The sequence below is a fragment of the Erpetoichthys calabaricus genome, chromosome 8 (assembly GCF_900747795.2).
Source record: "Erpetoichthys calabaricus chromosome 8, fErpCal1.3, whole genome shotgun sequence".
Lineage (NCBI taxonomy): Eukaryota > Metazoa > Chordata > Cladistia > Polypteriformes > Polypteridae > Erpetoichthys > Erpetoichthys calabaricus.
In genome coordinates this window covers 77,997,796-78,011,482 of record NC_041401.2, presented here as the reverse complement: position 1 = coordinate 78,011,482, position 13,687 = coordinate 77,997,796, and the positions used below count along the sequence as shown (strand labels likewise).

Below are 13,687 nucleotides of genomic sequence, written 5' to 3'. Positions count from 1 at the left end.
AGCTATTACATTTATCTCTTGGGGCAGTTGATATCAATAAACAAGGCAAGAATCAGAGTGGTAATATTCAATTGATTTTAATGTAATTAAAAAATTTTTTTCTTTAATTTCTTTAATTTTATTAATTTTTATCATTCCATACAAATAGATCAGTTTTTACAAAAAATAGGATTGAAAACAGATCGACCCCCACCCCTGAGAAAGACAGCATGGCCAATGGGGTGAACCTTAAAAGCTTGTAAACATACCTCGATTGATTAGTTTAATAGGGCAATAGAGATGAATGGAGAAGAAAAAAAAAACAGAGAGAATTGCTTTCTCGATGCTTTAAGAGCTTATTCTAAAATATTATTGATTAGATCCTGCCAGGTTTTGAAAAAGTTCTGTACAGATCCTCTAACTGAGAATTTGATTTTTTCTAATTTCAAATAGTATAAAACATCGGTTTCCCACTGACTTAAAAGAGGAGAATTAGGATTCTTCCAGTTTAACAAAATAAGTCTGCGTGCCAAAAGTGTAGTGAATGCAATCACAGTTTGTTTGTCCTTCTCCACTTTAAACCCATCTGGAAGAACACCAAACACAGTTGTTAATGGGTTAGGAGGGATTGTGACACAAAGGCTGTCTAAGAAGGAACTTAAAAATTTTGGTCCAAAATGTTAATTTGGTGCAGGTCCAAAACATGTGACCCAGTGAGGCTGGGACTTGATTGCAGCATTCGCAAGTTGGATCTTGCCCTGGAAACATTTTGGAGCGAGTTTTAAGCGAGACAGATGTGCTCGATATATAATTTTGAATTGAATAATTGTACAGTATACTTTGCACATATGGAGGTCGAGTAAATTCTCTGTATTGCTACTTTCCACTTATATTAATTAAGAGATCTTTTTCCCATTGTCCTCTTGGATCGTTGAAAGGGAGGGACTGTAAAATAATTTTATATGTTGCAGAGATGGTGTTTAAGTCCTCGAAATTGAGCAATATTTTTTCTGGCATGGAGGAGGGTGCAAGATGGGGAAAATCGGGCAGGTTTTGTTTAACAAAGTTCCTAATTTGAAGATAGTGAAAGAAATGTGTAGCTGGAAAGTTAAATTTGGAATGTAATTGTTCATAGGATGCAAAGATTTTGTCTATATAAAGATCTCTAAGCAATTTAATCCCAAATCTTTTCCAGATATTAAAAATTGCATATATTTGCGAGGGTTGAAAGAGGTGGTTCTCTTGCAGGGGTGCCACAGATAAAAGCTTCTCCATCTTAAAATGCTTTCTACATTGGTTCCATGTCCTGAGTGAGTGGAGCACAATTGGGTTATTAGTATATTGGCGATAACTTGCATTTATTGGGGCACAAAGCAGGGAATATAAAGAAGTACTGCAGGATTTTACTTCTATTGCGGACCAAGCCTGTGTATGTTCATCTATTTGTGTCCAGGTTTTTATAGCTTGTATGTTTGTACGGTCGTTCTTTGGATACGTGGATGTTTTGAGTTCCAAATAAATGAGGTTATTGTTGAATCTAATTGCTTAAAAATGATTTATTGATGTACTGTATATTGGGATGTTTGGAAATAAAAGAAGCTTAGGAAGAATATTCATCTTAACAACGTTAATTCTTCCAGCTAAAGTGAGATAAAGTGTTGACCATCTATGCAAGTCTTGCTTAATTTTTTCCATACAGACAGTTGAAATTTTGTTGATAAAGAGCTTTGTGTTTACTTGTGATATTTACCCCTAGGTATTTAAACTGGTCTGCCATGATAAAAGGTAGGGTGTCCAATCTAATATTATATGCTTGAGAATTCATTGGAAAGAGTATACTTTTATTCAGATTAATTCTGAGACCAGAGATCTTTAGAAATTCTGTAAATGCTGTTAAGACTGCAGGCACAGAATTTTGTGGGTCTGATATATACAGTACCATATCATCTGCATACAGAGAAATTTTCTGTTCCAGTCCTTCTCTGATAATCCCCTTCATCTGATAAGCATTTCGACAGTGAACCACCAGTGGTTCAATGGCGATTGCAAATAGCAGTGGTGACAAGGGTCATCCTTGTCTGGTACCACGTTCTAGTTTAAAGTAGTCTGAACAAATGTTGTTAATACCAACCGAAACTTCTGGATTGGTATACAGTAGTTTTATCCATGCACAAATGTTCGGGCCAAACCCAAATTTCTCTAATGTAATGAAAAGGTATTTCCATTCAATCATGTCAAATTCTTTTTCTGCATCCAATGATAATAATATTTCTGGGGTGTTTGACTTTGCTGGTGAATATATTACATTAAACAGGCGTCGAAGATTGGAAGATAAGTGTCAACCCTTGATAAATCCAGTTTGATTTTGTGATATTACCGAAGGCAGCACTTTCTCAATCTTTCTATGGTTTTTGAGAGTATCTTAACATCATTATTCAGAAGCGAAATTGGTCTGTATGATGCACATTGTAATAACTCCTTATTTTGTTTAGGAAAGACGGTGATTAATGCTTGGTGAAAAGTTTGGGGTAGAATTTGATTGTCTCTAGCTTCTGTAAATGTTGCTAATAGGAGGGGAGCTAGCTGAGTGGAGAATTTCTTATAAAATTCTGCAGGGTAGCCATCAGGGCCTGCTGCTTTCCCACCTTGAAGTAACTTTATAGCATCTAGTAATTCTGATAGTGCCAGAGGTTTATCCAGTTCCTCTGCACTGAAAGTATCTATTTGTGGTATCTGTAATGTATTCAGAAATGCATTAGATTGTACGTTGTCTTCTTTAAACTCAGTAGAATATAAGGATTTATAGTAGTCTATAAATGTGTGCATTATATTTTTATGGTCAATGATTTCATCTCCATTTGTGTTGGTGATTACTGGGATTGCATTGAGAACTTCTTGCTTATGGATTTGTTGAGCTAAAAGCTTATTAGCTTTCTCTCCATGTTCATAGTAATGATGTCTTGATTTATAAATTAGTTGTTCAGTTTCTTTAGTCGTCAAGACGTTGAGTTCTGAATGCAGAGCCTGCCTTTTCCTATGCAGAGCCTCGCTTGAACGCCTGGCATGTTCTTCATCTATTCTAGTAATTTCGCTTCTTAGCTCTAATACTTTCTTGGTTTCTAATTTATTCCTGTGGGAAAGATATGAAATAATCTGTCCTCTTAAGAAGGCCTTTAGAGTTTCCCAGAGTATTCCTGCAGAAACCTCTGAGGATGTATTTGTCTCTAGGAAGAAACTGATTTGTTTGGATATAAATTCTGTACAGTTCTCGTCTGGTAATAGAAGGTTAAGGTGCCATCTGTGAGGTGAGTGTGTGGGGCATAATGACTTTAGCTCCAAGATCAGAGGTGCATGGTTGGAAATAACAATAGCGTTGTACTTGCAAGATTTAATCGTAGGCAAGAAATTGTTATCTATAAAGAAATAGTCCATTCTTGAGTAGCAATGATGTACTGGTGAGTAGAACGAATATGTTCTTGAGTTTGGGTTTAAAAACCTCCAGGGGTCTGATAAGTTGTGGTCAGTTACAAACTGTGTAATTGTCTTTGCAGTGTTAGATATCATCACCCGTGTAACACGAGTCCTATCTAAGAGTGGATTTAAAACACAATTAAAGTCCCCAGCCATTATAATTTTTGAGTACAGTATTCACATTGGGAATGGATGCAAATACATTTTGCATGAATTCCTTGTCATCTACATTAGGTGCATAAACATTTATCAAAATCATCTTACAGTTAAATAAGTTGCCCATGACAATCACATATCTCCCTTCAGGATCAGATACTACATCTGATGCTACAAATGAGACTGTTCTATGTATGAGAATTCCCACAGCTCTAGTTTTCTTTGTAAAGCTAGAATGGAACATTTGGCCAGTCCAGTCTTTTTGCAGCCGGAACTGTTCCTTGCTTAGTATGTGGGTCTCCTGTAAAAATACTATTTTAGCGTTTAAACCTGTTAGGTGAGAGAATACTTTCTTTCTCTTTTTAATTCGTGATTCAGGCCTTTAACATTTCAGCTCACAAAGTTAACTGTCCCATCATGGAGACTGTTCCATCATTGATTGTGAATTTTTGATGCCATTGTATAGTCTTAACTGGAAGTCAGAGAGCTTTAACCTTAATTTCCAATTTCCCCACGAGATATTACCATGCAGCCTATTGATACATTGGTAGTTATAATTATAAGAATTAAAAGTATAGATTAGATATAGCCTGCTCTCTTTCTCTCCCCTCCTTATTCCCCCACCCCCCCTTCTGTCTCCCCACGTGATGCTGAACCCCACTTCACAAAGTCCCGGTCCTCTGACATACCTAGAGACAGAGCACGTCCAAAACAAAACAAGCTCCCACGCAGCTGCGTTTGAGTATTAAAAAGTAGAGATATCTATTACCAATAAAGTCTAAATACTATATGCCTAAAATAGAATGCCTAAAATATAATCATTAAACTATAAGCATAAAGTATAATCTTCAGCAATCTTAAAGTATTAAGATAATAAACCCAGGGAATGGTGAAAAGTGATCTTGGATAAGCATAGTAAATACTAATACAATAATAACAATAACAATAAACCAAGGGTATGATGTTAAACAGTCTCCTTTAGGGTAGTTAAAAAAAAAAAAATTAATTTCTTCAACACACACGTCTATAACTGTAATTAAAACATAAACAGAAGGCGCCCAAGTAATGAAAAGGATGTATAATTATGGTACCCGTATCATTTCAAGTGGATCAGACAGCCAGTGATGTCTCCTTGCCATGCCATGACAGGATGCGACTCACTATTGTGTTTCAAAATAGTGTCGGGATCAGCTTTCTTAATTCCTTTTCTGCTTCCTCCTTGCTGGAGCAGACATAGTATTGGCCTTGCGCATCCACTTTCAGTTTGGCAGGATACAAGAGGCTGTATTTGATATCGGCTTGCTGTAACCGCTGTTTAATGTTGTAGAAGGCTGCACGTTTAGCAGCTGTTGCGGGAGAGAAATCAAGGAAAATATGAATGTGGTTATTTTCAAATATAATCTCTTGCTTGTGTCTGAGGAGTGCCATCACATCTAGCTTACATAGTAACCTCTCAAAGCGGACAATAAAAGACCTAGGTTTAAACGTATTTGATCCGCGTATGCGGTAAGCTGCTGCTATATCGGTATCTGATTTAAAGTCCTCTCTAATTATTTTAGAGAATAGTTCAACTGTGAACTTTACTGGGTTTGGACTTTCACGATTCTCAGGTAGACCTTCGATTCTAATGTTATTCCTTCTGTATCCATCTTCCAGAGCCGCAAGTCTGTCTCCGAGTTTTTTGCATTCGGAATTTGCAGCTGTAGTTTTTCCATCGGTATTAGATGCCAATTGTTCCGCTGTTTCAATTCGAGTTGTGAATGTCTGCTTAATGTCATCCAGCTGATCGGCAAGTTTCCTCAGTTTAGACGTATTTTCTTGAATGTGTTCCTCAATTTTCCCCAGCATACCTTTAATGGTCGCATCAAAACGATTATATAAACGCATTTCCAAGTCTTTATTATCCTTCATATTCATTTCCAAGTCTTTATTATCCTTCATATCCTTGTTCTTCATATTTTTCTGGATGTCTTTCTTAAGCACACTTATGGCTGTGACTGTTTAATGTAATTTAAAATTTAACTTTAATTTTAATTATTACTTATGTTCAGGCACTGGCCATGCTCCACTATGACTTGGGGAGTGCCAAGGCATAGCCAAGATCTCCCTCCCCCTCTCTTTCATCAGAAAACCCCCTGGGACTGGTCTTAGATGCCATCTAGTACTAATATTAATGTGCAAATACCTCCAAGAGGGAAGCACTCACCCATTCTTATATGCCATATTAATACTAATATCAACATGCGCCTACCTTCAAGAAGGAACAAGATGGCGACAACATAGTACCAGTGATATTTTTCCACTGTAATATATTTTGTAAAATTATTATAGAGAGGCAAATTTCTCAGAGGAGACACCATTAGACAATATGGTTTAGGGGTTCCATACACCCTTGAGCCAGCCCTGCTTATGTCTATTTGTAAAGACCCCAAGTATTAAATATCTGAAGTCAAAAGTAAACAAAAACATACAACCATAAAGCTGCACTTCAGTATAACCAACTAAGGCATTCTTTAAAAGTATGCCCCTTCACACTGCAGCCTTTGTCCTCCTCTTCATTGGGGCACATTTTCATTTTGTAGGTGGCTCTGCACATTCATCCTCTGATAGCATGTTGTTTTGGTGCATCTTCAGAACTGCCTATGAGCTCTCTTTATCAAACCAAACAAACACTTATTTTACTTATCTCATATTAAAAGCTATGTGTCATCTCTCCGTCTTACAAGCCATATGTCATCTGCCTCTCTCAAATTCTGTATAGGGTCTATGTTAAGCAAATGGAGGTGCTTTTTTTTATGCTGTGACTTGATTGCTATTTTTAGTAAGTGATACAACTCATCTTTCTTCCTCTCAGTCTGATGTTATTTTAAGATAATAATGAGATACAAGTTAAAACAATAAAGTTCTGAAAACCCCTATTTCACATCTTCTTACAAGCAAATACACACTGGTTAGTTTAGCTGACCTAAAATATAAACATTCCAATAAATAATAACAGTTATTTTTAATATTTGCATATTTTCCCCAGTGTTCTTATCTGTTTGTATGCTTCCCAGAACTGAACCTTCGGTTCAAACATATCTGTTCTTCCTGCCAATTTGTTTAGATGATGATTCAAAAGGAGGACAGATCTAAAGGACCCCTTTTCTATAAAGGTCTCAGACAGGGTTCCTCCTCCATTTTTGCTTTGTTCTTGACCAATGTTTAGATTTTGTGTTAAGACTTAGCCCATCCTTAATGTCTTCTAAAACTTTACCTCTCTTGCTATCCTAAAACACTTTTGAGCCCTATCTAATGTAGAGCTCTGATTGGAAACCTATGGCACTTCAGAATGTTGACTTACTGTTGTTTTAAACCCATAAATACCATTTGCTATGTTCACATACTGCATTCGGCCCTGCAAGTGGTCCTCCAACTTGCAGGGAAACCTTGGGGGTTGGTGGCAGGATTAGCACTCCAGCCACAGTAAAAACTTAATGCAGCTCCCAAACACATGACAAGACTCCCTTCAGTTCTCTGTGTGAGTAGCTCTGCTGAAGCAGCCCACCGGAAGGCTACTCGCATTATGAAAGGGGACGGGGGAAAGCCCTCGGGAGCCTCATCCCCGGAAGAATCAAAACTGCCAGAAAGCCAATGGGGTCAGGCCTGTTGGGGATTGGAACTGGTGTGGTGCTGAGGTGCTGCCGCTGCACTGCAGCACTCGGGTCCCAATTTGAGGCAGCTCATCCATGTAGGCACATGGAATGTCTTGTCTCTCCGGCATGATGATTATCTTCCTCTGGTGCTTCATAAACTCCGCGTTTCAGTGGCAGCACTCTCTGAGATGCGAAGACCTGGGACTGGCCAGATCTCTGTAGCTGGGTACACCTTTTATTATTCTGGTTGTTCTGATGGCTGTCATACTCAGGAAGTAGCTGGGGGATCGGCTCCTCCCGATGGTTTCCAATGTCACTCCTTTCAATGAGCACATTATGAGACTCAGATTAAGGCACTCTCTGGGCATCTTGTCTGTTGTCTCAGTGCATGCTCTGACAATGGTGTTTCTCTGGTGAGGGAGTCATTTTATTCACCACTGCGTTTGGTGGTTGATGGGTTCCCGCAATGTGACATTCCTCTGGTCATGGGGCACTTCAAAGCAACCACTGGCACTGACAGAGCCGACTATGAAGATTGTGTTTGTCCCTGTGGGTCTGGCAACCGTGGTGAAAGTGGCTCCAAGTGCCCTGACTTTGCGAAAAGGTCAGGATCTGCGGATAGCAGGATCCTGGTTTTAGCGCCCTCAGATGTATCATTGGACTTGGTACTCCAATACTGGTAGTGTAGCGAAGGAGATTGATCACATCCTTGTGGGCAGACGCTGGAGGCTCCTACAGAACCACAGGGTCTACCAAAGTGCCCAGTTTGTGAATTCTGACCATGGACTCATTGTTGCTACTCTGAAGATCCAGTATAGGTGCAATAGGCTACCTCCTAACTAGCAGAGTGAGGCTGGGCCCAGCCAGACTTCAAGATCAGGCTGTTTCTAATGAGTTTGCATGCAGTTTGTGTGAGGAAGTAGGAACTGTTTTATCTCACAGAGCACCCTGGATATCACCGAGAGGATGGCAACTCGGTATGTACCGGGAACTGAGAAGGACAGCTACAAGGGCTCTGAGGGCAGATAAGGAGGCATTTGTTAGAGGAATCTGTGAGTAAGTGACACACTATTTACATAAGCCTAGATCAGAAGGTCTATGAAATGACATTATCATTTATAGTTTCATAGTTTTTACTTTCTTGTTCTAGATTTTCTAGATACTTCCATATCCCCAGGCATGCGCAACCTTTCCGCTATTGACGGCCGCACTACAGACTTTTTACTTTAATAACGGCCGCACTACAGACTTTTTACTTTAATAACGGCCGCCAGTAAGTCCAAGTAAACTTAATGTTTTATGATTTATGTAAAAATTTACAGATTACACATTAAAACAGAGTATGATATATCTGACAATATTCAATTTACTGGTCTACATATGTAAAAAAATGTCTACGAAACGTCATATAGGACAAAAAACCTTTACAGCAATTGTTTCAGGAAGTTTGGAAAACATCGCCATTAATGGCTTCCTTGCTCTTGCATGTTTGCAGACAGACTTGCAAAGTCAGGGGACTCGCTGGAGACCATTAGCCGTATTCCAGACTCTAGATTGCTGTCTACCAATCGGGTTCGGTACTTGTTTTTCAGATATTTCATTCTGGAAAACGCTGCTTCGCACAAATAAGTGCTTCCGAAAAGAACGAGAATGTTCCTGACCCCAGAGTCCAAATCGGCTTTCGGCGTCACCATACCGACCCGGCCGACAAAGATTCCGCGGCGTTGAGACCCCTTACTCGCTGGAGTCCAGAGACCCTACACCTGCACGGCCGCCATTACGTACACTTTAATATACACGTCCACGGCCGCCAAAGTCCTTGCCCACGGCCGCATGCGGCCGTACTACGCAGGTTGCGCACAGCTGCATATCCCCATTAAGCCTTCTTTCCTCAGATTAAAAGTCTTTGTTTTGGTATACATTTGAGACCATCTTTACAAATACACAAATTTTACCATGTTTTGATCACAGTTGCTTAAAACATATGTGATATCACATACACTGTATACACCATTTGGTTCTTCTTGGCCATTTGGTGAACTGGGTGAAAAATGTGTAAGTGTACACAAAAATTATTTTGTACAATATGATAGTGACACTCTTTCTATTTAGACAAGAGCTACATGTGCTACAACACAAGTGTGTAACTAGGTATGCAATCTGCTGACATTTTAGCCTTAAAAAAATATATTTTTGCTGAAGAGAATAAAATAAAATACCTTTGATTAGGGGTGCGCCATAATGGGTGCACAGGTGTCCAATTGCACTGTATTCCCCTTCACTCTTTAGCAGAAGCACCTTCTGGCCACCGACTTCTACTTCACGCATCCTGACAAAGAAGAAATATTGAACAGCTGCTTGCTTCTTAAATTACGTGCATACAAGACTCACATCCCCAAAACTGGTTTATTGAAAATAATACCTACTGAAAGAGAATTTTCATTCAACAAGACCCTTCACTGCATACAAACAGAAGGTATATAAAATCTGAATAGACTTACTCTCCATCCTTAATGTCAGACTCTAAACACACCTCCTGCTTGACCACACCTTGATTTTCCATTCTGTAGCTCAGTTTTCAGTGTACAGGGGATGTGCAGATGCAGTATATGTGAGATAACTGCAAAAGAGGTAGCAAAAATGAGGACAGCAACACTCAGGCCAACAATTAACTGATGAAGCACTGGCATTTCTTAGGGCAGAGAGAAGACTCTTTTCCACATTACTAATAAGGATCTGAATAACTGAATATCTCACACTGTAAGCTGTAATGTATCTAGCTATATTGTGAATAATTATATAATGCATTATCCTCTAGAATAGAATGATCTTTCTTAGCCCACAGTTCTGCTTATGCTTTTTGAAGAAATAGGCTGTGAGTCAAGTACATGTAAAACAAACAGTGGTTGTAAAACAGGCAAACAAAACAACAAACATTGCAAGCAAAATTCTGGTAAATTCAATACACAATCTATATTCAAGAGTCACAGAAAGGGCAAAAGAAATCAATAAAATCAACAAATAAACAGCACAGAAACAAGAAACACGCAGAATTCAGTGACTAAGCCATGAAATTCCATTAACGGTCAAAGTTGCAGAATTCAGTTAAGGCCACAAGGAAGGAGCCTGTGTTGGATGGGGCAGCGGTCCATTACAAAGAGTTAAAATGTCCTCAGTCTACTTTAACAGAAAACTTCAAATATCAAACTCAGCTTATTTCTTTAGACACTGCACACTGTGGAATTATTCTCCTTGCCATCTAGCTTGGCCACATCCACAGATCACTTCCAAGAGCAGCCATTTTTATATGGATATTGGATAACTTCTCTTACCATTGATGACAAAGACAAGTTCCTCCCCACTGAGTAAGAACAGACTTCTCATTTTTGAAAATAGGTTACCCTGTGCATCTCCATTTGGGCTGGTATTATTCTCACTGTTAGATCAACCTAATCTGGACCAGCTCATACAGTGAAGCATATTGATTTTTAAAGGCTCATTTGAAGATGAACTTGGGTACATCTAAGAGAAGCTGAACCCTGGGGTCTGCAAGTCGCCAGTGCTCATACATGTTGTCTGTAACATGGATGATGAATATGTACATTCGATTTGTGTCAATCCATCACATACAGCAATACTCTGTAAACGCCTGTGTCATAGATGATCACTACGCTACAGCTATTTATATTATTCTCAATTTGCAAATCACTCACAGTATGCCAGTTTATGTTAAAGAGAGACTGTCAGTGACACTACTTGTTCTAGCCTCTAGAAACACACAGAGTTAATGACTGTGCATAACATGTTTGACCAGTTATGAAGAAGTATTATTTGAGGGTTCACCCTCCCACTGATGACCATGCACAAACAATGTTGTTTCATTTTGCTCTGAAGTACATTTGCTTGGCCCAGTGTCACTGGTATCACTAATGCAAGTAGGCTTTTGATTATTTGGCCTGGATCAAGTAAACGTCTACAATTCAATATCTGTCAGATTTTTAATTTTAGGAAACTGACACTCCTCAATATGCTGTATAGATTTACATTAACTGTAAATATATTTTGAAAGTTTTCAAGTAAGGAAGACAAAGGTTTTGTCTTGGATAAGATTGTTGTATATACTAATCATGGAGCTGTGTTGCGTGTTGATTAGCACATGCAAGAAACAAATTTCATTGTAGTCTGTGACAATAATGACCCATATTAATAATAATAATAATATTGTATATGACATTTTGAACAAATCCTCCTTTCTCTTTTTAATTTTTCCTTGAATATCATTGGTGTGCACAGTCTATTTCCTTTCTCTTTATCTGTCAGGGATAGTGGCATCTAATTCTCAAAGAAGTTCATTGAGCAAAATAAAAAAATAGAAAAAAGAAAGTTCTTAAAGAATGAGGGGGAATGTGAATCCTTGAATCACTGAATTAGTGTTAACAATATTACCAAATACATAAAAGTTTAATAAACATTTTTAAAAAATGATATACTGTTTCTTTCCTACTTATTATGTACTAAACGGTACTTAAAAATGCAAATGTGGCCACCAAAATTTAAAATGAGTATTTAATATATTTGTTCAAAAACTTGTTTCTAATATTAAATGGTCAAATATAAGTTTGTGACCCGATGACAAACCTTCAGGGTACTGTGACAATCTAATAAAGAATAAAAAAAAACACACACACACTGGAAATAAAGTAAAAAAATCCTAAAATATGGATACTGTCAAGCAACTGCTGTTAAGTTGCTTAGCAAAGCAACAAAGAAAATGTGTATTGTTGGTGTGGCAATGCGCACACTTGATGGTGAGAAATGAAAGCTTGTGTCCCTGAAAAAAAGATGATTTCAAACCAGTTATAATAGACCAGGTAAACTGACGCTAGGTCTCCTTTGTTCTCTAGGAGTGAGTCAGCAAAACTTATTTTCCTACTCCAAAGGGAGAAAACAAGGTTTCTAATACCTTAGCAACATGAATGTAGAAAATAATTGATTTGCTTCCCTCGGGACTTTAGAAGCAGCTTCAAATCCCATTTGAAAAGTGTGCTTTACACACCAGGGGCTCACTTTCACGGTACGTCTAATGGCAAATAAAGTATATATCTAGATTAAAGGACACCAATAGATCCACAAATACATACATATACAGTACATACCAGTGTAAACGGGTTGAAAGAAAGTCTGATTTGTGTTTTTGTGTGTCTCGGCAACTTGTGATGCACATAAATAAATAAACTAAATAGAAAAAGACAAAATGCATCAGACTGAAACGGCGCATTTATGCATCTCATGGACTGTGCAAAGAGGAATTCAAACTATTCCTCCCACTTAGACGAAACAGCATCCTGTCTCCCCCATATTTTCTAAGTCAGCGAAAGGAAAAAGAGGTTTTCACTATTTAAAACAAGAAATTGAACCGGGAAGAGCCTTTTGCGTTGTTTTCTCACTCGTTTAGCCTTAGCAGCTCTTTACGGACTAGTTTAAGCGGCTCATTCTCTTTATTTCTAATTCTCCCCGAAACGGTTTATTTCTGAAGTTTAGATATCCGCTTAATTACACCAAGTTCGCGACATACTCACCAGCTGCACGCTGATCTGTAATATTTTGACTGCACCTCAATCAGGAAACCAAAAACCAATATCCAATTTGAGAAGATAGGCAGTCAGCCAAGTAAAGCTGACCCTGCCCAGGAAGTATAGCTTCCAATGGCAACGCAGTTCGACACACCTCATTCAGGAAATTTTCTCGGTTAAGCTCCTGATTATCATGTCATCTGACCTATGAGTGAACGCGGTTGTGCTATAAGGTTAATTTATATATTTTCGGTGAGTCGGTAGCATAGTTTAATACAAATGAGGGAATGGAAAAACGAATCGATTCACAGAAATAGGTTAACTGCTTTGCTAAAACTATTAACATGTCACCGTCTATGGTTGTAATTCTCCTGTAATCACAGCGTTTTATTGGCCCAGGGAGAAGTGAGGAGATGCGTGCTGTGACATTGACTGCAAACCAAAACAAAAGTACTGGACACGGGTTCTTTTGACCTATATGTCATTTTGACTACGTGTCACTGCCACTGTATCGAAATAACAATTTAGATGGTATTTTATCTACGCAAGACTGCAAGGCTGAGTTTAGGGAGGAGGTGAGACAGGCACTGGGTGGCAGTGAAGAGTTACCAGACAGCTGGGGAACTACCTCAGATGTAGTAATGGTGACAGCAAGAACGGTGCTTGGCGTGACATCTGGAAAGAGGAAGGAGGAAAAGGAAACCTGGTGGTGGAATGAGGAAATACAGGAGAGTATACAGTGGAAGAGGATGGCAAAGAAGAAGTGGGATAGTCAGAGAGATGCAGAAAGTAGACAAGAGTACAAGAGATAAGATGCAAGGTGAAGAGAGAGGTGACGAAGGCTAAAGAAAAGGCGTATGATGAGTTGTATGA

General features: G+C 38.6%; 1 protein-coding gene across 2 annotated transcripts in view; it reads right to left on the bottom strand.

Annotated features, from left to right (window-relative positions):
* aifm4 (apoptosis inducing factor mitochondria associated 4) overlaps window positions 1–13,687 on the bottom strand; it is a 44,669-nt gene that overhangs the window by 24,194 nt on the left and 6,788 nt on the right. The window contains exons 1-3 of one of the 2 annotated variants that reach the window (XM_028806895.2): window positions 12,821–12,916; window positions 9,743–9,861; window positions 9,461–9,570 (exon numbers count right to left, since the gene is read on the bottom strand). In XM_028806895.2, the coding sequence (XP_028662728.1) occupies window positions 9,461–9,570; window positions 9,743–9,804 (172 nt within the window). In that variant the 5' untranslated portion in view covers window positions 9,805–9,861; window positions 12,821–12,916. Of the gene's footprint in view, window positions 1–9,460; window positions 9,571–9,742; window positions 9,862–12,820; window positions 12,917–13,687 lie in introns of those variants that run through there. The other variant, XM_028806896.2, reaches the window with a different exon arrangement.